Source organism: Canis lupus, chromosome 8 (genome assembly GCF_048164855.1).
Source record: "Canis lupus baileyi chromosome 8, mCanLup2.hap1, whole genome shotgun sequence".
In the NCBI taxonomy this organism is placed as follows: Eukaryota; Metazoa; Chordata; class Mammalia; order Carnivora; family Canidae; genus Canis; species Canis lupus.
In genome coordinates this window covers 20,986,113-21,010,080 of record NC_132845.1, presented here as the reverse complement: position 1 = coordinate 21,010,080, position 23,968 = coordinate 20,986,113, and the positions used below count along the sequence as shown (strand labels likewise).

The 23,968-nt window shown below is 36.8% G+C and overlaps 1 protein-coding gene across 10 annotated transcripts in view; it reads right to left on the bottom strand.

Moving 5' to 3' along the window:
• Positions 1–23,968, bottom strand: part of RPAP2 (RNA polymerase II associated protein 2) — an 80,517-nt gene that overhangs the window by 22,395 nt on the left and 34,154 nt on the right. For 7 of the 10 annotated variants that reach the window (XM_072834478.1, XM_072834477.1, XM_072834482.1 and 4 more), the window contains one exon: positions 13,399–13,467. In XM_072834478.1, the coding sequence (XP_072690579.1) occupies positions 13,399–13,467 (69 nt within the window). Of the gene's footprint in view, positions 1–9,693; positions 9,806–13,398; positions 13,468–16,161; positions 16,264–18,144; positions 18,328–20,163; positions 20,276–23,968 lie in introns of those variants that run through there. The other 3 variants (XM_072834483.1, XM_072834480.1, XM_072834485.1) reach the window with 3 other exon arrangements.

The following is a 23,968-nucleotide window of genomic DNA, read 5'->3' as shown; positions in this document are numbered from 1 at the left end:
CCTGAGACGGTTGTGAAGATCAAATAAAATAATGCATGTAAAGAATCTAGCGTGGTGTTGCACATGGTTGATGTTCAAAAATGTCCACTTTCCTCCTATTTCTGCTTTTTTGTAGTGCTCAGGCATCCTTGGCATGGAGGCAGCTGTTCTACAGTTCTTTTTCATTTTGACTTGGTATTTAACACCCTCTACCTCTGCCATGTTATCATTTCAGTGCTGACTCAAAAATCTAGGTCTCTCATTTTTCTTAACCATTTTTAAAAAAAAATTATTTATTTTAGTAATCTCTCCACCCACTGTGGGGCTTGAACTCATGACCCTGAGATCAAGAGTCGTGGGCTCTTTTGACTGAGCTAGCCAGGTGTCCCCCTTACCATTTTTTTTTAAAGTATATTTACTTTTATGTAAAATGTTACAAAATAATTTGCAATTACTTTATGCGAAACCAAGAACAGGAACTATACAGTTAATCAGGTAAGCTTCAGAGCTGAATTACTTTACCAGGATCATCTTTGCTTATTGACATCAGGGTCCTTCCTGAGGGATACTTATATCCCTTCCACATGGTTCTCATAGTTGCAGTTCTTCATCCAAGGCTTGGGTCTCAATTGTGCCTAAGTCTCCTGAACAGGCTATTTTCTTTCTACTTCAAAGTTAGAGGAGTGAACTCGATAAATGTGCCCATTTATGGAGCAAGAAAAAGCATCCAGCAAGCACAGTCATGATAACAAGTAAAACAATGTCCAAGAAAAAAATGCATAGTCAAAGACTATTCACCAAAATCTTGGCAAAGGAGTGTGCTATGGAAACCACTAGTTGGTGGAGGTCTTGCAAGTCAGTCCCAATCCTTGGCTCCAAAGGATCTACAATGTCTTCCTTTACTGCTTCTCCTCAGGTCCTTCCTTACAGATATCCCTAAGTTTCCTTCCAACAAGCTGGATCATGGCCCCTGGGCATTAATGCCTTCCCGATGGCATTCAGGGTCCACAATGGGGTGCTGTCCTGATTCTGGGCTGAGTGGTGGCTGAGTCTGGGCATTAGACATGGGCAGCCCCCTTACCATTCTTTAATTCCAATTCAACTACCTACTGGCAAACCACCCAAGTGGGTAATCTGCCTGAAACCTTTCCTATTCCTGAACAGGAATAGCCTCTGTGCTTGTAGAGCATTAAACCAAATGCACCATCTTTTAAAATTAGTTCTTCCTACCCCATTTCCCTAAAGGAACCACTATTTTCCTAGTCATCTATCTTAATACAGTCATATTGTGGGGTATTACGGGTTTTGTTCCAGACCACAGCAGTAAAGTATCATAATAAAGTTGAATGAATTTTTTGGTTTTCTAGTACATATAAAAGTCAGGTTTACACTATGCTGTAGTCTATTAAAAAAGAATACACCTTAATTAAAAATAATTTAGGGATGCCTGAGTGAGTGGCTCAGTGGTTGAGCGTCTGCCTTTGGCTCAGGGCATGATCCCAGGTCCGTGGATCAAGTCCTGCATCAGGCTCCCTGTGAGGAGCCTGCTTCTCCCTCTGCCTGTGTCTCTGCTTCTCTGTCTCTCATGAATAAATAAATAAAATCTTTAAAAAAAATTAAAAAGAATTTAAAATGCTATCACCTGCGTTTTCAGTGAATTGTGATCACTGATCACAGGTCATCATAATATAATAATAATAAAGTTCAAAATATTGCAAAAATTACCAAGATGTGCCAGAGACCCGAAGTGAGCAAATGCTGTTGGAAAATGCGCTGATAGACTTACTCAATGCACAAACCTTAAATCTGTAAAAAATGCAATTACCCTCAAAGAGTAATATATGTAAAGCATAATCAAATGAAGTGTGCCTGTATTTTGAAATCATTTATTATTCCCTATCCACCCCCAACACACACACATTGCTAAACCTTGTAGATTCTGGAGCTATCATGTCTCTTATCATCGGTCTCTCCCATTTAGTTTTTGTTGTAATCATTTTAGTTCACTACCTCATTGCTCTTTGGTCATTGCTCTTTGGTCAATGAGGTTATCACTACTGGAGTCTCTGAGAAATCAATTTCATAAATGGTGTGGGCAAGAATAAGAATGCAAGAGATTAATGAAAAGCACTGGAATTACTGACAGCAGACTAGTTTTTTAAGAAGTTTGTTAAGTGAATGGATGTATAGTCTGAGGGGGTCAGTGAAATTAAGGACAAAGGACAGTTTTTTTTTTTTTTTTTTTTTAAAGATTTTATGTATCTATTCATCATAGGGGCCGAGACATAGGCAGAGGGAGGAGTAGGCTCCTTGCAGGGAGCTTGATGCGGGAATGATCCTGGACCTGGGATCATGCCCTGAGTCTAAGGCAGACAATGGGTGAGCCACCCATGTGTCCCTCCATTTGTTTTTGAAACTTCAAAGATGAATAAGCAATTGGAGGCAGGAGGGAAGGAGTCAACAAAGAGAAAGGACAGTTTCGTGATTAATCATTCATTCATTCATTGCCAGATATTTATTGTAAATTTATAATTAGGCACAATACTAAGTGCTGGGTATATGATGGAGAATAAAATCAGATAAAGAACCAGCCCCTAAAATTTTCAAATTGAATGAGAGAGGCAGACATTAATCAAGTAATCATACAATTAAATATAAAACAGAAAACAAGACAAGTATAGGAAAGATAAGTGCACAGTATTATAAAAGCCTATTTATAAAGATATGTATTTTAGTCAGGGAAGTTAAGAAAAATTTCTTGAGGAAGTTTCCTTAGGTTCTAAAAAATGAAGGGGAATTAACCAAAGCAAGAGAGGAAGGAAGAGTATTTTGGACAGAGGAAACAACCAATGTCCTATGGTGAGAGTGTGATGAGAAAGGCTGAGAGAAAGAAGGTCAGTGTTCTGGGAAAGGGAACAAGGTAGGGTGGTAGGAGAGAGGAGGCTGGAGAAGAAGGGGCTATAACTATGCAGGGCCACACAGGCCACAATAAGAGGTTTTTCTCTGAGAGCAGTTAGAAGCTTTTGAAGAACAGGTGGAAGACAGGATCAGAGCTAAAGCACAGGTTTCATGACAGTACTCTGCTCAAAACTTAAATGACTTTCACTGTCCACTGAAGTAAGTTTATCTGCCACAAATGGATCTTACTCTACAGTAGACCCAACTTTCCAACAGCTCTTTCCAGTTATTTTTTATTCTTCACTAAATCGTTTCTTTTTGCTTTTGTCCATGCCACAGGTACTTCGTACAATGCCCTCATCCTTTCATTCCTATTTCTTGAAACCCTTTCTATCCTTTGGGCTCATCACAAACCCCACTTCTGTGAAACTCTTTTTTTTTTTTTTTTTAATCATCTTTCTAGTTGAGATCTTTTGCTTCTTTGCAACTCCCAACAGTCTGTGCTTTTTTTGCCACTTGATATATTTAACTTTTTACTGTAGTTACCTGTGCACATATTCATCTCTCCCTTTCTAGAACATCCAGCAGACTGTAAAGTCTTTGAGTGCAGAGGCTTTGTTTAACCTTTGTGTCCTGCACAGTGCCTATGATACAGTCTTACCAGTAGAAGCTGCTCAATACACATTTGTTGTCTATCTTTAAATTCAGATTTCTAAGTATTTGGAACCTTTTCAATTATTGTGTAGATACCAGCTTCTATTCTGATTTAACAGAGTGGTCTCATTTCCTTTTCTGGCATATATAGATCTACTTATGTTGATTTTCATGGCATGGATTAGAGACATAAAAAAAATACTAAACCAACTCTTTAGAAGAAAAATCAGAGCTATAACTCAGGTACTTATCAATCCTTTAGCTAACAACAAGATGATACTATCTCAGAGAAGAAACTCAGGTTGCCTTACCATACCTAGTTTAAAGAAGATTTATCAACGAACACTTGAGATCTTCTCATCAATGAATGAAAAAAAAAAAAGGTAGGAAGTAATAAAGGAAAACACTATTCTAGAACCACTTTAAAATGTCCTTTAATGTGATCTGAACAAAGAATCTATAATTCATATGAGCAACTTTCTGGACATCCCTATTCCCAGAATAAAATGTAAAGAATAAAACAGAAGAGGGAAAAAAGTTCCACAGATTGTAGTGAGGATTCTGTAAGCAAAATAGTTTTAAAACATATTTTTCCATTAAAAAAATCAATGAACATTTTATTTTGCTCTTCACCACTGTAAGTAGAATGCTGAGGTACTAAATCACTCCACTGTTTCCTTTTGCATCCAGAGCAGGTTCCTCCTCTTTGTGGAGAGCAACATAATGTCAGCTAATATAATGTCAGTCGTAGTAGAAAGAGTAAAGGAATCTTAAAGGAGTGTTCCTTTGACTTAAATGAGTACTCTAATCTTTCCACAGAGTGATTAGCTGTATCATTCAATGCATTTCTTTGCCAAGCTTAATGACTAAGATAACTAAGTAATAATACTTAGGCAGAGTCATCATGGTTCTTTATCAACAAAATTAAATTGTTCTCTATGCTAAGTATACTCATCCTCATTGTCAGTAGCCTTTTACATATTGCGTTCGAATAACTTCTTATATATAACATCTCACAGTTGAAATCACACTAAGTTAACTTAACTTGGATATATAGTCTAACCACTCATTTTGCCAACAAGAAAATAATGCAAAATGAGGTTAAGAAACTTGTGCAAGGATATAGTGCCATTGCAAAGGAAAAAAACAAGATGTAATCCAGAATAAGACTGAATTTAGGGTTTTAAGAGGCTCTTGCATGCTAATGGTAGTTTAGATGGTAAGGGAATTACATTTAATAAAAATATTGTAATGATTAATAAAAATTATTTAGATGCACTTAAATTGCATTTAGTTTCATCCTAGGCACAAAGCTAAAGTCTCAAAATCGAGAGGCATATGAGGCTATCACTATTAAGGATTTCTAAGAAAAATAAAGTAGAAAAGAACATAGCATGAAGAAGTATGTCATTATGGGCTTCCTACTTCATAACTATTATCTAGGAAATGGAGATAAAAACTTTGATTATAAATGACTATGCTAGCCAAATAAAAAAATGTTTTTCTTATAACAGATGGTTTATGCCCTGATAATGTTTGTATTTAGTGCTTTAGGATTACCTATTAATAAGGAAGCAGGGATGCTTTTCATTGATATTTCTAATTCAAAACAAACAAGTTCTTTGTAATTCACTTTGTACTGATATATTACACAAGGTTTGTTTAAAGGGCTGGGCTGTAGTGACTTTAAACTTTATATCTAAATCCTGCTTGTGACAGATCTAAGAGCAGCTTTGTAGAGGAGTGTTGGAAAAGCTTTTCTTCATAATTGTTGCTTCGTAATTGTTGAAGAAACATAATCGTTTCTTCATAATTGTTGATAGTGGCTCCAACTATTTTTGTCATTGCTCTAGCACTGAAATGGAAACGGAACTAACCAGTGGTGTCCATATGCAACCATCATCTCACTCTTAGGGTGCAGAACCCTGAAGCTGGGTATGACAAAGCCCTTAGGCCTCTAGCTTCCTAACCTCCCCAGGCCTGTCCTTTCAGTGAGCTCAGTCAGGATGTGAAAATGTCACTGGCAGATACAGAGACTGTCTCCTCAAATTGAGGCTGTGACTAGCAAGGGCCAAGTGCTACTTGTTACCTGCATTCACCAATGCTGCCACTGCTGCTGCTTGGAATGAGGAAGCTAAAGGGAAAATCTTTTGGCTGAGGATCCTTGGTGACTTTAAGATGTACTGTGGCCTGAAGTTGAGGACTCTCAGTTACTTGTAGTTAAAAACACTAACATTATAAAATTATCAAAAATACAAGGAATTCTGAGGGGAAAAAAAAACCACTGGCTTTGGTTAAAAATTTAAATACTATTTTTTCTTTAGAAAAATATCTGGATTCCCAGAGTAAAGCTACTTCAATTTAAAAATATATTTTTCGTATGTAAACTCTCAGCAGTAAGTATGGGGTGGTGGTGGTTAGAAATAATCTATTAATACTCAGTAAACAAATACTTAAACTTCACAATGACAATGGTACTGTGATAGTTAACATAAGATAAACAGATCCAAGATTTACACAAGGAAAAAACAAACAAAAAGAGGAATTTTATGGATATTTAGAAATCCAAGAAAATAACACCTGTTATGTTTCAGACATTCAATTTATATGGTCTTATAATTCAATACTATGGTCTTTCTGAAAGGGCAGGGGGTCACAGGCAGTATTTTGCATATTAAGGAGAAATTCCTAGAACATAACAAATTGATATTACAGGCCCATGAAGGTCTAAAATCACTCATAATAGGCATATTTAAGTTTTAGAAAAACTGCAAATATAAGTCTCCAACATGACTACTGAATATGAGTAAACCTCTACTGTTCAATCTATGGAGCCCTCATATATTGCCAGTGGAAATTTGTTTTTTTTTTTAATTGGAGTTCAATTTGCCAACATATAGCATAACACCCAGTGCTCATCCCCTCAAGTGCCCCCCTCAGTGCCCATCATCCAGTCACCCCCAACCCCCGCCCACCTCCCTTTCCACCACCCTTTATGTTTCCCAGATTTAGGAGTCTCTCATGTTCTGTCTCTCTTTCTGATATTTCCCACTCATTTTTTCTCCTTTCCCCTTTATTCCGTCACTATTTTTTATATTCCCCAAATGAATGAGACCATATAATGTTTGTCCTTCTCCGATTGACTTATTTCACTCAGCATAATACCCTCCACTTCCATCCACGTCGAAGCAAATGGTGGGTATTTGTCATTTCTAATGGCTGAGTAATATTCCATTGTATACATAAACCACATCTTCTTTATCCATTCATCTTTCAATGGACACGGAGGCTCATTCCACAGTTTGGCTACTGTGGACATTGCTGCTATAAACATCGGGGGTGCAGGTGTCCCGGCATTTCACTGCATCTGTATCTTTGGGGTAAATCCTCAGCAGTGCAATTGCTGGGTTGTAGGGCAGATCTATTTTTAACTCTTTGAGGAACCTCCACACAGTTTTCCAGGGTGGTTGCACCAGTTCACATTCCCACCAACAGTGCAAGAAGGTTCCCCTTTCTCCACATCCTCTCCAACATTTGTTGTTTCCTGCCTTGTTAATTTTCCCTATTCTCACTGGTGTGAGGTGATATCTCACTGTGGTTTTGGCTAGTGGAAATTTAAAATAGTGAGCCACCTTGGAAAAAAGGCTAGCAGTTTCTCAAAAGATTAAACAGTGTTAACATCATATGGTAACCCTACTTTTCAGTATGTGTAAGAGAACTGAAACATATTCACATCAAAACTTGTACACAAATGTTCATGAGAGCCAACAAGTAGAAACAACCTAAATGTTCAACAGTTGATTAATGGATAAATAAAATGTGGTATATCCACAAAATGAAATATTACTCAGACATAAAAAGGAATGAAGTAGTTTTGTGCTACAACATTAATGAACTTTGAAACATGTTAAGTGAAATATACCTGACACAAAAGGCCATTATATAATCCCACCTGTATGAAATATTCAAAATAGGTAAATTCATAGAGATAGAAAGTAGATTAGATTAGTGGTTGCCAGGGAATGAAAGAAGAGGAAATTGGGACTAAGCTAACAGATATGCGGTTTCTTTTTTAGGGTGATGGTAATGTTCTGAAATTAGACAGTGGTGACAGTTGCAAAATATAGTGAATATACTAAAAACTAGTGAATGGTCCATTTAAAAATGGTGAATTTCATGTTATGTGAATTTACATCTCAATAAAAATTTCAATGATCTTCCATTATGGTCTCAAGACTACTCAGAACCAAATTGGGAATGTTAGAAGAAAGGCCTTAGAATGCTTCTGAAAACCAATAAATTTCTAAGGAACCTTCTCTTATTTTTCATGGTATGCTCACAAACTTCTCTAAGGAAATTAGTGATGAGTGGGCTAAAAAAACAATCTGCTGAGGCAAAAAGCCTTAGTCACATTTTTCTATTCATGCCTGGTACCCTAGGGAACTGACTCTCCTGAGTGTCTATCTGTATGATGGTTACCTAAAGTGGCTGCCCATATCCAGTGAAGGCTTTTGTTCAGTGATCATGGTCAAGTTGAGCTTGTATAAATACCATTTTTCAGGACTTAACATGCTACTCCCTAAACGACGGGTATACTGAAAGCTTTTAGGGGGAATAAACTATTGCATGGTCTCTGCCTAGGAAGTGGGCCACAGTTCACTGGAAATAGACAGTTCAGATAAATAAAATGAAAGCAGACATTTTGTGAGATGATCTTGAAAGCTTTCCATTAGAGAACATCAAGGGCGTAAAACTAGGAATAGAGTATATCCATGTTAAACTACAAGTCACTCTCTTCCTTCTCTTCTAAGTATTCATCTCCTTCATTAGATAATCCAATCATTCCCATGAAACGACCTTACCCCTCTCCAAGGCGACCCACTATAAGACACTCAATTCCTATGCTACAGTTAACCACAAATTATCATAATGCAAAGCACTGGCTATTTACGAAGGTTAACGTGGAAAAGTTAAGGTTTTCTTTTTTTTTTTAAGATTTTTAATTTTTTTTGTTAAATTTATTCATGATAGACATAGAGAGAGAGACAGACAGAGACACAGACAGAGGAAGAAGCAGGCTCCATGCAGGAGCCTGACGCCGGACTCGATCCCAGGACTCCAGGATCGCGCCCTGGGCCAAAGGCAGGCGTCAAACTGCTGAGCTACCCAGTGATCCCCCCCACCTCCTTTTTTTTTAATTATTCAGAGAGAGAGACAGAGGCAGAGACACAGGCAGAGGGAGAAGCAGGCTCCATGTAGGGAGCCCAATATGGGACTCGATCTGGGATCTCCAGGATCACACCCCGGGCTGCCCAAGTTAACGTTTTAAATAACAAAAAGTCAATGAGGAAATCCCAGTTCTGGCATGTGGGTTGTACATAAAGTAAATTAGGCCAGTTAATCTGCTTCTCCCTAGCCTTCTATATGGCTTCTCTTTGGCTGCTAGTCTGGACCTTTCTCTAGGTTTCCAGTTTTTAGTCAACATCTACATAATCCCTTCACGTGTTACAGGATGAAGTATAATAAGAGGTCAAAGGAGACTAAGAGCAAAGGGAAGAGGAAAAGGAGAAAAGGGATCAAGCCAACGGGGATGTTCTATGGCTAGAAAATCTTCTCAAAATACCAGTCAAAATATTCTCAAGGAAACTACTGAGTACTATGATGAAAAGTAATTCTATAGTTTTTGCTTTTCCTATATTAGGAGTACGATGAGAATTATGAAGAATATGTAAACAAATATGATACACTATAAGGAGGCATCATAAAATGTAATGTAATAATTATGCTTGCTAATTTGGTATATAAACATAAAAATTATATAAATACATTAGCTTTACACAGTATACAGGCACTAACGTATTTATAGCAGACTGTCTATATATTCATACACATCTTTATGAAAAATCAGGCATCAAGACTATGGAAAGAGGCTAATATTAGAGCATTACTTTGTGGGCAAATCAGATTCAACTCTGTATTTTCAATATATAGTAATGTAAGAGTAAAATCTGACAAAGTTCAACTAAGCTAAAAAATTACTATAAGCAAGTGTTTAAGCAATAACACCAATTGCCAGGCTACTTTACTGCATTTCTAATGATTTATTAAAAAACAAAAAAAGGGGCGCCTGGGTGGCTCAGTTGATTTAATGTCTGCCTTCAGCTCAGGTCACCATCTTGAGGTCCTGGGATGGAGTCGAGTCAGGTTCTCTGTTCAGTGGGGAATCTGCTTCTCCCTCTCCCCCCAACCACCGCCACCCCAAATAAATAAAATCCTTAAAACAAAACAAAAAAATTTTGGGTCAATTATCAGTATTACAGATGTTCTACATAAGGAATTCTTCAGAGTCTTTGCTAATTATAACATTAATTAAATAAACATGAAAGGACTAAAGGTAAATTCCTTCACTGTTAAATAAATGTATACTGTTTAGGCTCTGATTTAAAAGGTCTTTTTGTGTGCCCTTGGTAGCTATTCAAGGTCTGAGTACAAAGTATAAATATCCATAAATGTTGCAGTCACACTGGGCATTCAAATCATATGGAGAAATGTAAATGAAATGGGAACAGGTCATGACGTATTTTTATATATAGATAGATGTATTTCATTGGGTGCACAAAGAAGTGTATAATTCAATTTGATCAATTCCTTCCTGAGATTTTATGAGAATAAAATTCCTATCAGTATAAATGACAGATTATACATTGTGGTTTAAATTTTTCTAATGTTAATACATCTGTGAAACTGCAAGGGAAGTTAGGAGGAAAAGATGATTTGATACAGAAAAACCTTATTTTTACTTTTAATAATACAGATGTGGAAATTCAAGAGCCAGTCCTCTTTTATTTTTTTGGACTACCATGTTTTGCTCAAAGTATTGAGTTTTTTCCCTCTCTAATAAGAGTTAGACTGGAGCCAGCCTAGCAAAAATACTAACAAAATGTATATTTTTTTAAGTGGTTCTCAAGAGGAATTTTGATACAGCTTTCATACATTAAACAAGTGCTAATAACAAAACCTTATAATGTTCATATACAAAGAACAGTACCATTGTTAAAATAATACTGAACATACCATTTTTTTATACTCATCTTCAGTGACGATAACTGCCTATCAGAATCTTTTTCCTAGCTATAGATTTATAAGAAGTTCACTTCTAACATAAATTCCAGAAACATCTGGAAGTAATGACTAAAAAAACTTCACTGGAAACTTTAGAGTAGATGCAAAGGTTTCCCGAATTACAGAATAATAATTTTTTAAAAAAGATAATCCCATGTATTCCTATGTTCAATCTTAATGGCAATAAATTAAAAGGCTGTGTAGTGCGGTTACTGCTGCATAAATATGTGTATGTTACCTCCTTTCTCTTTTTATGTCTCTTTGGATGTCTAAGGTCTTCATATTTTTCACTGTGTTTAAGATTCTTTATCCAATGCTAGCCCTCAAGCCTGATCTTTCTTCTCCCAAAGACAAAATGCCTTTCCCAAAAAGTAATTGTGAACTGTAAGTGGGCAGAAAGAGGGGTGCAAATATAAAGTATAATTATACTTCAGAGAAGTCAATGGGATTAGTATTTAACATGATAGATAAGTATTTTAACTTTATACCCATCTCATAAAGTAATATTTACTCTAAAAGGATAATAAAAGGACAAGTCTGATAACCAAAGGGCTTATGAATTGAGCCAGAGATTCCTTTGGGGGAAGAAATATGAAAAGCTAAAGGGGACTTTCTGAGAAAAGGGGAAATAAATAAATACTGGAACAGAAGACAAAACTCTTAGAAGCTGGTGACTGAAGAATAAGGAGATCCAGCTAGTGAAGGTACAGAAGGTGTAAATGCAGAATGGAAGAGATCAGGAATAACATGCAAGGAACACCAATGGCAAAAGTTAGGATTATGAGAAAATAATATTTGAAAGGCAAACACTGAAGAAAGTGTTTCAGCTGACTTGCTTTGTCTAGTGACCAAGGATTTTAAAAGAAGCCAGAAGAGCCCTAACTGGACGGGATTTTAGTTGTCCAGGTATCAAAAGGACCAAGGACTAGGAGAAAGATGGGCAGATCTAGCTAGGGGTTAATGTATAATGAAAGAGAAGGATTCAAGGTGGATGACAAAAGGAACTAGTTAGTGTTTACTGCTACCTCAAGACTGACCACATAAGTGCAACGTGCAATACAAATAAGATGTGGGCAGTTTGTTTCTTAACTTCAATTAGATTATTATTTTTTTGGTCATTGACCCTCAAAATAGGAGAATTCTCTATACTATATCCAAAATTAGGGAAGTCAAAAAATGCCTAAAAGGATTAGCAAAGCCTCCAATAGTTTGTGTCATATGGGGGCCTCAATTAAAATCAAACACTGGAGGTTTACTTTTGTGTGGAATAATCATTTGAAATTTTAATGGCAGCCTTTTTCATTATTTCATTTTTTGTATGTTATTTGTTCCTTGCTATACATTTTGGAGAAGATGTGTCAAGAGTTTGATATAAAAAAAAGCAGGACCTAACATGTGTCCTAAGTAAACAGCTGCTCATTAAGATAATACTTCCAGTTACTGGCTTAGAAAGCAAGATTCTGAGATTACTGCTTAGCCCAGGCCTGTGACTTGTCAACCAAAAAAGTTACTTCCTCTTTAGTATAATGAATTGCAGAAGTACAGTTAAACAGTTATCTATGAGGGTTTATTGGCAGGCATAGGATATGGTGGGTGAGCAGAGATACTGATATTTTTTTTTTTTGCCAGTGACCAAAATATTTACAAATTTCATAAAATGGAAAGAACTTTCTAAAAAATTAATAAGATCTGTTTCACAAATAACCAATTCAACTGGAACACTGAATAGTAGAAATGACAAAAGATTTGTTCTTATGGTTGATAAAAAATTTATATGATGGCATTCAAGTAAAGTTATTTTCTGTGTTCTGATTTAATGAATCATGTGAGTTGTATCTGGTTGGGTGACACAGATGCTGGTTCATTGAAGCCTACTCTAATGCCTCCTAGCACAGCCTTCTTTGGGACAGTGAAGCCAGAGTAACATGTCAGACTAAAGAAATATCAAAGAAAGAGAAAGCAGGGCTGGAGATGCTTTGAGGTTGGCTCATAACACTTCTTGACCTGTGAGTGTCCAGTAAGTATTTAGTGTCCTATGGGCTTCAATGACCTAACAAGCACTGAGTAGCAACAGTAATGCAGTAATGTATGGTCCTCAAAAGAAGACTTGCAATTCAAGCTGAAAAACACTACACTTACTAGATGGTTTTAACCCTACTGAAAGACAGTTTTAGAAACCACTAGTGATTTCTTCAAAGGTGAATGAGTATTAAATGTAAAATTTTTATATATGCTTGTGTAGTAACTTGTACTTTAAGTTCGTTTACAACTGTTTGATTTTAAAAATGTTTATTACTTTGGAAAATAAAACTTTCCCAAAGCTGTTAATGATAATAAATTTTGAAGAAAAGTGAGATAGCATTAGATATATTGGTAAAACTAGTTATAAAATAATGATGGTCATTAAATGCTAATAAAAATGCATTGTTAAAAATTAAATTAAAGGAATATTCCATATGTATTCCACATGGAGATGTTCTCCTCTTTAAAAAGATAACAAATAATATTTTTGAAGAAAAAGGCCCTCAGAAGAGAAGATAGTAAGAAAAGATAATAAGAGTAATTAAAGCTTATCAAAATATTGGCATATCACTTTACATGAAAGTTATTTCATCACACAGGAAAGTAAGACACAAAATGGAGGTACGTTTTCCAAAGATGCTTATAAAACCAATGAATAACTTGGTTTTTCCCCAATCAAAATTCCATTTAGCATTGAAAGTTAAAATCTGAAAGAGTACTTACAATGACAGCAACACCATAGCAATTAAGGTCCACTCCACAGGTTTGTGTATAATATTTCTATTTGTTAATCTGCAAAATAGGAAGATAAAGTTTACTATTATATTTAAATACATAAACCATCTATTTTTAGATAAAATCAGATTTTTGATATCATGTATCAAAGAGCACGATTTTCTATTCTTCATATGTTTGATAGGAGTCAGTAGTATAATACTGTGACTTGATCTTTGGTATCTGATAAGGATGATCTCAAAGGAAAGTGCTCCAGCCCCACTTCTATATATTTATAACAACAGTACTGTTAGATACGATGGGAATATGGGAACAATATGGGAAACTAAATTTCATGGTTTATTAAAATACACACATACACACAGTTTCCTGTAACTGTTTTCTGTATTTTCCCCCAGTCAAACGTTTCATTAAAGCTCACAAAGTAATAAGCAATTTCTGATTTGAATTCATCTTTTGCATCTTTCTACCTTGTGGTAGGTTGGCAGCAGGCACTGAGAGGATGTCATAATCCATAGTTTACAGAAATGAGTTGACTTAGTAAACTATAAGACTAAGTCTTCAGTAAGAATTTTTAAAAAGTCAGAAATTAACTCTATCACTTAGTAGTTGATGACAACAAAATGCACTGTAGTCAACTTAGTTTCTCAGAAACCATCTGGAAGAATTGCTCTAAATAAAAAATGATATAAATCAGTAAGAAAAGGGCAGCCCCAATGGCCCAGTGGTTTAGTGCTGCCTTTGGCCTAGGGTGTGATCCTGGAGACCGGGGATCGAGTCCCACTTCAGGCTCCCTGCATGGAGCCTGCTTCTCCCTCTGCCTGTGTCTCTGCCTCTCTCTCTTTCTGTCTGTCATGAATAAATAAAATCTTTAAAAATAATAAAATCAGTAAGAAAAAAAGCCTAGCCAATAATATCTGATAAAGGACTGTTATGCAAAATAGACAAAGAATACTTAAAATTTAACAACAGGAAAACAAATAGCCCAATTAAAAAATGAGCCAAACGCCATAAGAGACATCTCATCAAAGATAAATGACAAATAAGCATATGAAAAGATGCTCCACATTGTATCTCATAATGGAACTGCAATTTAAAACAATAGTGAGATAATGCTATACACCAATTACGATGGCCAAAATCCTGAACCAAAATCCCTCCATCAGAGTCATACATTTGCTATAAATGATGAACCTACATTGACATCATTATCACATTGGTCAAATGTATGGCTCTGTAGCAGGGATGTGGAGCAAGAGGAACTCTCATTCATTGCTGATGGAAATTCAAAATGGTATAGCAACTTTGGAAGAGTGTGGTGCTTTGTTATAAAACTAAACCTACTCCACCATCTGATTGGCAATCATGTTCCTTGGTATTTACCTAAAGGAGTCAACAACTTGGCTATAAAAAATCTGCACACAGATGTTTATAGCAGCTCCATTTACGACTTCCAAAACTTGGAAGCAACTAAAATGTACTTCAGTAGGTGAATGAAAAAATAGGCTGTGGTACATCCAAATAATGGAATATTATTCAGCCCTAAAGATATGTGCTATCAAACTGCAAAAAGATGTGGAGATACTTTATATGTATATTAATTAAGTGAAAGAAGCCAGTCTGAAAAGGCTTCATACTGTGTAATTCCAATTATATGACATTCGGAAAAGGTAAAACTATGGAGATAATTAAAAGATCAGTGGTTGCCAGGAGTTGTGAAATGGGGGTGGGAGTGAGAAGTAGACAAATAGAGCACAGAGGTGCTTTAGGGCAGTGAAAATACCCTATGATACTATAATGATGGACATATGTCATATACTCATTCAAAGCCAGAGATTATATAATACCAAGAGTGAACTCTAATGTAAACTATGGACCCTTGGTGATGATGATATTATCAATGTAGGTTCATCAACTGCAACAAATGTATAACTCTGGCTGGGAGTGTAGCTAATGGGAGAAGCTATGCATGTGTGGGGGCAAGGAGTATTATAGGAAAACTCTGTACCTTTTTCTCAATTTTGCTATAAACCTGAAACTGCTCTTAAAAAATTGTCTTAAAAAAACCCAACCAATAAACAAATAGACAAAGGAAATAAGCAGGTAATTTACAGAGGAGGAAATGGTCGTCAACATTTCAATAAAGAGCTTAAATTCACCAGGAAACATTTGGATGAGTGTGTAATTTCACCAGTAATCTGGAAAACTAGTATAAAAAGCAATTCACTCCATCACATTGGCAAAAATAAAATATTGATAATAGCAAAGGCTGGTGAGAATATGAAGAAATAGTATTTTTAACACACTTGATTGAGCAATCAAACAATTTGGCAACATCTAATAAAGCTGAAATGCGGGATCCCTGGGTGGCGCAGCGGTTTAGCGCCTGCCTTTGGCCCAGGGCGCGATCCTGGAGACCCGGGATTGAATCCCACGTCGGGCTCCCGGTGCATGGAGCCTGTTTCTCCCTCTGCCTATGTCTCTGCCTCTCTCTCTCTCTCTCTCTCTGTGTGTGTGTGACTATCATAAAAAAAAAAAAAAAAAAAAAAAAATTAAAAAAAAATAAAGCTGAAATGCATATGAATAGCTGAACTATTTCACTTCTAGACATAAACCCTAACCAAAATCTCACTTATGTTTAAGGAAATATGTATAAAGATAGTTAATATGCTTGTAATGGGAAAATAATAAGTTGTGGCATTATTATAGAATACTAAAGAGCTGTCAAAATGATGAATGAACTAGACTTACATATTTTGCTCATCATAATTTGAATGAAAGAGAGCAAGTATGGTATCACATTATTTATGTAACTCAAGAACAGACAAGACTCAGTATTATTTCTGGATACACCTAGGAGTAGAAGAATAAAAACACAGAATAGAAAGATATTTATTAAATTCACAGTTACCAGCTGCTTCTGGGGGAGAAAAGGAGAATGGACTGTGAAAGAGAACAAAGGGGAATTCATGTCAGGGCCTTTGCATTGGCAATTCTATTGCCTGAAACTATCTTCCCAAGTTAAGTTTTCTTGTTACTTTCACAATAAGGCATGTCTGGACCATCATATTAAAAAGTGAAACTTCTGGAGGCACCTGTGTGGCTCAGTTGGTTAAGTGTCCAACTCCTGATTTTCACTCAGGGTGCTGAGATTGAGTCCTGTGTAGGCTCTGTGGGGAATCTGCTGGAGATTCTCCCTTTCTCTCCCTCTGCCCCTCCCCACCGTTCACATGCATGTTTTCTCTCAAATCTTAAAAAAAAAAAAAAGGAAACTTCTTTCCATTTCCCAGCCCCAAATTCCCAGCTCCCTTACCTAGCTATACATCTTTTTCCCCTATTCCAGTTACCATCTTTAAAAAAAAAAAAAAGATTTATTTTACTTATTTCAGAGAGAGAGAGAGAGAGAGAGAGAGAGAGATAGAGTGTGTGTATGTATGTGTAGGACGGAAGGGGGAAAGGGAGAGAGAAACACAAGGAGACTCCGTGCTGAGCACAGAACCCAACATACAGCTGGAGCCCAGCATGGGGCTTGATCCCACTACTCTGAGATCAGACCAGGCTGAAACCAAGAGTCAACACTCCACTGACTGTGCCACCTAGGCACCCCTCCACTATCACCTTCTAACATATTATTGTTGATTATTTGTTTTGGTTTTTGCCTGTGGCAGGAATCTGTATGTTTTTCACCTATTTATTTCAGATCAATTCCTTGGGTGTTCAGAATGATTTGATATCTAGCTGTCTTTGAGGGATGAGGCAAGCATAGGGTCCCCCTACTACTCTTGCCATCTTAACTCCTCTCTTCACCTATTTATTCCAAATACCCAGAATGAGGTAGGCATTCCATTAATTTTTTTTTCTAAATGAGTGACTTATTTTAATTAAAATACATACATCTGGATCAAATATTACAAAATATTAATATCTATTAATTCTGAATGAAGAATATGTGTATCTTTATTATACTAACCTGAATTTTCCCATAGTTAAAATGTTTTACAAAATTTTAAAAAGCCCAGATGACATAAAAAAGGAAGTACTACACTATGGTGGTTAAAAAGTCTGACAGACATGTGGGTTTGATACTCAGATCTGTCACTTAGCCATACTTGGAACACATTTCAATAGCTGAAGAACTATTTTTAAATTCAATAAAACAGGAACAATGGTACTACCCACCTCATAGGAGTTCTTATGAGGACTAAATGTACAAAAGATACCCATATTGCCAAATAAACAGACATTTCTCAGCCCCCATCTTAATCTATTAATCTTTCCTAGACCTTCTGATTTTGGATAAATCCATGGCCTCTGCCCTTGGGTCTCTCTTTTCCTCTATATATACTCATTTCCTTGGTGCTGTTATCCAATTTCATAGCTGTAAATATTAGATAACTATGTGCTCACAGCTTTCATATTTATGATCTCTAGCCTGGGCCTTTTCCTTGAATTCCAGACTTCTAGATCTAATGGCTTCCTTGATATGTATTTCCACTTGAATACATAATGGCCATCTTAAAACTTAGTACAGCCAAAGTTGAGCTCATCTTTTCCCAAAACCAGGTCATCCTGCAGATAGGTCCACCTCAGTGAATGGCCACACAATCTTTACAGAATTCAGTTGGTCAGATCAAAAATCTTGTGGTTAACCTTGGCTCTCTTGATGTCCCATGTCCAACTGGTCATCAAATCCTGATGATATTACCGTCAAAACAGAATTTGATTACTTCTTACCTCCACTGCTTTCACCTTGGTCCACCATCATTTCTTGCCTGATTACCAAGACAGCATTCTAAATGGTCTTCCTGCCTCTGCCCATCTACTGTAATTCTCAAATTAGCAGAGTGACATTGTTAAAAATGTATGTCAGATCACGTCTTTCTTCTGTTCCAAATCAATCAATTGCTCTCCATCTCACTTGGAGTAAAAGTGAAAAATGAACATAGCTATAAGGCCCATATAATCTATACCAAACCTACTCCTCGCCCTGTACTTCTCTGACCATATCTTTTTGTACCTTTGCATCTGCTCATTTCTTCAGCCTCACTAGCATCCCTAATATTTTATGACTACACCATGCCTGCTGTACCCAATATAGTTTCTCAGATAACAACATGACTTGCTCTCTCACTAACTTTTAGATCTTTTCTACAAATGGCATCATCTCCATGAGGTCTTCCCTGACCAGCCTATCTGGTCACAGATAAAAAAGCACAACTACCTCCCTCTTCAGTACCAATCCCTTTCCCAGCTTTTGAGGAGAAAATGAAGAGAATGAATTAAGAAAGGGGAAAGGACATATCATCACATAATGATAATACATATATTGTTTTAAAAAGTTTACATATCCTTTGTATTAGAATAGTTCCATGAATGAAGGAATTTTTGTCAGTTTTGTTCACTGCTTTGTCTGTAGCAACTAAAACAGAGTCTAGCACACAATCAGAAAAGGTCAAAGGGTAAGCATGTAAAACAAAATGTGGAAAAAGTTTAAAAAATTCCTTTTCTTTTTTTTAAAGAAATTATTTTTCTACTATACTCAAATTTCCCAAAGTTAAGACAAATTTAAATTCATTTACTCATCCAGCAAAATATGTACTGAGTGCCTGCTCTATACTACTCTTCTAGGCACTGGGATAAACACAAGATCTTCTTGTGTCAAAATATAATTTTAATTCAAATCAGATTTAGAAAAATATCTTGAGGGATCTCTGGGTGGCTCAGTGGTTTGGCATCTGCCTTCAGCCCAGGGCGTGATCCTGGAGTCCCAGGATCGAGTCCCACATCAGGCTCCCTGCATGGAGCCTGCTTCTCCCTTTGCCTGTGTCTTTGCCTCTCTCCCTCTCTCTCTCTGTCTCTCATGAATAAATAAATAAAAATATTAAAAAAAAATATCTTGACCCAAACTGATGACAGTGAATCTTTACCAAGCAACTTCTGATGGAACTGCTATGTCAGGTAAATCAAAGTAACATTCTGGATAAATGACTGTGATTCAATTCAGTGGAAAGGACAGCTCTATTCACAGGGGAAAGATTCTTCAAAGAGCTGAAAAAGCTGCTTTATGTGTATGTTCTAATAGGCTCTGAACTCTGGCTGCACATTAGAATCACCTTGGGGGCTTTTAAAGAATACTGATGTCTGGGCCCAACCTAACCAAACTAGGGGTGGATCCAGGCATCTGTAGTTGTTAAAAGCTCCCCAGGTAATTCTGATGCACAACTGGTTGAAGAATCACTGTTTTACAAGTTCCTAATATTGATTATCATTTCAAAGGGAAGGATATGGTTATTTATGTCAATTCTTTTCCATTGCTAGTATTGATTGAAAAGATCTCTCAACACTAGTCATGGTCATCAATAAGGCTTTTTTTTTTTTTTTTTTTTTTTTAAGAGACTTTCATGTAGAAAGTCTATTTCTGTTTGTGGCTCTAGCCACCAAATAGTCATATACCTCTTGAAGTTGTCCTGTCAGATTCTGAAGACATGAGTTATCCTACCAGAGGTAATTCTGTACTCTAAATAATTGACATTTTCCTAAAAAGCAGCAAAGCCAATTTGAGCAATTTTTATTAAAGCTACAGACTCTAACCTGCAGATACTAAAGAGTAAAGACTTAAAAAATAATTAACATCAGGTTGCTTATATTTGTATGTGATCAATGATCTGTGGTTGCCTAGTTTCCATGATATCCAATACAGGTAACAATCTCAGTAATTAGAACAATCCTGTCATTCAGATTTACTGTTATTACCTGAATATTCACTTTCAAATCTAAACATTCTAGATGAAGTAAAAATGTCCTTCTGTGCTTTTGTCAGTCAGAAAAACAAAATGCTGCAGGAATCAATCACGCCTGTGAAAACCTTTAATTTAATGTATAAAACAATTAGTAAAAATTTTTAATTATTTAGCAAAACAGATCAACAGTTAATATAAACAGTAAATACATTAAATAGATTACTTTCTTGAGAATGCTGTTTATCTTGGAAAAATGTTTATATTCAAATAATGTTAAGACAGATAATAGAGATTAGATTCTATTGTAATTCGATCTTTGCAGAACTATATTATGTACTAGCATTTATAACATTAAAGAAAATAACCACTGTTAAAACGGGTCAATCAGCCCCAAAATAGAAGTTCCGGGCAGCCCAGGTGGCTCAGCGGTTTGCCACCGCTGCCTTCCGCCCAGAGTGTGATCCTGGAGACCAGGGGGATCAAGTCCCACGTCAGGCTTCCTGCTTGGAGCCTGCTTCTCCCTCTGCCTGTGTCTCTGCCTCTCTCTCTCTCTCTCATAAGTAAATAAAATCTTTAAAAAAACAAAACAAAAAAAAAACAAACCAAAATGGGAGTTCCTTATGCTAAGACCCACCAAGATTTAACACCTAATTTAAACTGTCGTTTCAGCCTCTCCCAGGAGTGAAGTTTTAAATCCATCAGTCTGGAATTTCCTGATCACCATTAAGGAGGTAATCTGCAAGGTAAGACCCCCTGCCTCTTCCTCTAAGGGAAGGTAACCTTGCTTGAAACATTTTTTCTTTTTTTTCTAATAACTTCCTTGTCCAGTCCCATTTCTGCCTACAAATAAATACCTTCTATTTTGTACAACCCTTCCAAGCATTCTCCTAGATGTTAGATGAAATGTTGCCTAATTCATTAATTACTGAATAAAGCCAATTAGAGCTTTAAAAACTGACTTGACTGAATTTTTGTTCTATAACAGCTTTAAGAGCTCCATTTAAATTTTACTTATTTATTGTCATTTGTTATAAATCTTTCAAGAAAATGGCCTACTGGGGAATTCTTAGAATCTTGTGATGATGACACAATGTCACCTCAAAATATCCTGAGTTGAAAAAATATCTACATTATATAAATAGATATGCAATAATCTCAATACAATCTCTAATCAAAATGATAAAAATGTTAAAACTAAATTGAGACATCCCAAACACATTCTGTTTAGTCCAACTTCACAACCAAAGACCCTACAAGAATGTCTTAAAACAACTCCTGTAGTCTTGAGTCTACAAAGGCTAAATATTTAAACATAGAGTGGTACAAATGATCCTTTTCAGAAGATGAAGGTGAATTTGAGATTTGTCTAAACTATCAATCCTAGATCCTTCTAGTACATATTTTATTAAAAAACGGTTTCCTGAATCACTTTGTGGCACACAAAAAGGTTAGTGATTTTTTAAATGTGTTAGCTGAAAGTGAATGGTTATTTGATATTACTGATATATAGTACAGTGACTTCAAATCTAACAGGTAACAATGTCAAGTAATTATTTCTGTATTATAATTTTAAACTTTTAAAATATTATTACTACTGTCAACAATAAACCATCCATATTTATTGGATGAAATGAGTCTTTCACTCCAGAAGTTTGTTCGATGTTGGTTCTATTTAGTTTTAGCCATAGACAAGTAGTGATTTTAGTATTTGGTCACTGGGATTGGGCCAAAATGTGTATTTGGTGCACCTCTTCCTATAGAGTATTTAGAGGCCTATCCTTATGCTTCTTGGTACAGAACACAGTTTTAGCTGGCGTGAATATTTTTACCTTGACAGTTTTAGAACAATCCCAACTGCTCTGTTCTACAACTGATACTCGCTTTTCGTCCTTTCTTTATACCTACACTTTAAAAAAAACTCAGTATTAAATTACCCACTGTTTTGTACTGTTCACTGTGCTCAACTTAACTTCTAACAGATTTCCTCTTTGAGGGTGGGCATAATGCTTCTTTTTTTAAATTTTTTTAAAATTTTTATTTATTTATGATAGTTTCACAGAGAGAGAGAGAGAGAGAGAGAGAGAGAGAGGCAGAGACACAGGCAGAGGGAGAAGCAGGCTCCATGCACCGGGAGCCCGACGTGGGATTCGATCCCGGATCTCCAGGATCGCGCCCTGGGCCAAAAGCAGGCGCCAAACCGCTGCGCCACCCAGGGATCCCTGGGCATAATGCTTCTTTTGCCAGCAGCACAGTGCTGCTCATCTGATCTATATCTACTAATTTACTAAGATTCAATATGTTATTGGCTAACCACCTTTGTGTCTGAAACATCACTTTAGGCTATTCTATAAATGAACTATCAAAAAATAACTATATTAAGGCTTGAGCAAATAAAATGTTGCATTTAGTAAAAGATAATGTTTACTGGATGAGAAAACAACACTATTCTTAGACCTAAGACAATGAAGGTTAAGTCACTTTTTTCATTCCTCTGTTGGAAAAACTTCTTGCTCAACTACAGACCCCAACAGGTAAAACCAGAACTAGATAAGACTGCTTAACATAACTCATATTTTGGGGCAGCCTGGGTGGCTCAGCGGTTTAGCGCCGCCTTCAGCCCAGGGCCTGATCCTGGAGACCCGGATCGAGTCCCACGTCAGGCTCCCTGTTCCTCTGAATTCTGCCTCTCTCTGTGTCTCTCATGAATAAATAAATAAAATCTTAAAAAAAATAAGTCATATTTTAATTAAAACCCATTGTGAAAAAAAATAAATAAAACCCATTTTCTTTTTTTAAAGATTTTATTTATTTATTTATTTATTTATTTATTTATTTATTTATTTATAAAAGATTTTATTTATTTATTCATGATAGACATAGAGAGAGAGAGAAAGAGAGAGGCAGAGACACAGGCAGAGGGAGAAGCGGGCTCCATGCCAGGAGCTGGATATGGGACTCGATCCCGGGACTCCAGAATTGCGCCCTGGGCCACAGGCAGGCGACGATCCGCTGAGCCACCCAGGGATCCCCAGATTTTATTTATTTATTCATGAGAGAGAGAGAGGCAGAGACACACACAGGCAGAGGGAGAGGGAGAAGCAGGCTCCATGCAAGGAGCTGACATGGGACTGGATCCCAGGTCTCCAGCATCACAACCTGGGCCGAAGGTGGCGCTAAACCGCTGAGCCACCCAAGCTGCCCCATTGTGTTTATTTCTTACTTTCTTGAGGCACTGATGAAGGTGTTTTACAATGATCCAACCAGAACATTCAAACTGCCTGACCAGAAAAGCCCTGATAGCAAAGGAATGCCTAGAAGACTACACCTCACAGATGTCCTTCCCTGCCCACAAATGTGGGCTGGCCACATAATGACCCTGACCCACCATGATTATGTGCTACCTGCCTGCTTTCTTGCATGGACCACCCAGCCAACCCCCTCCCCCTCCCCCAAAGCCCAACCTGTCCTTATAAAACTCTAGGGGTCCATATTGCTGGTGGAGAGACTAGTTGTTAAGGCTAAAGCCTGCCATATCCCCTGGCTGCTGGCACCCAAAATAAATCTTTCCCTTTCTCTTTTCCAAACCCTTTTCTCTCGAGTTATTGGCTTCTTTTGGAACAAGCTTATTCAAGTATGTTCAACAACAGTGTGGGCAAACCCAGCCAGGAGCTATGCTTTTGATTAGTCCAGCCCCCTCAGGACTTCCTAGGACGGAGCAGTTGGCTATGGCAACAGGCCAGGGCTTACCCACTCATTTTCTGAGTTACTGGCTATGATAGATCATTAGGTAACACAGTCTACCTATGGATTCTGCAAGG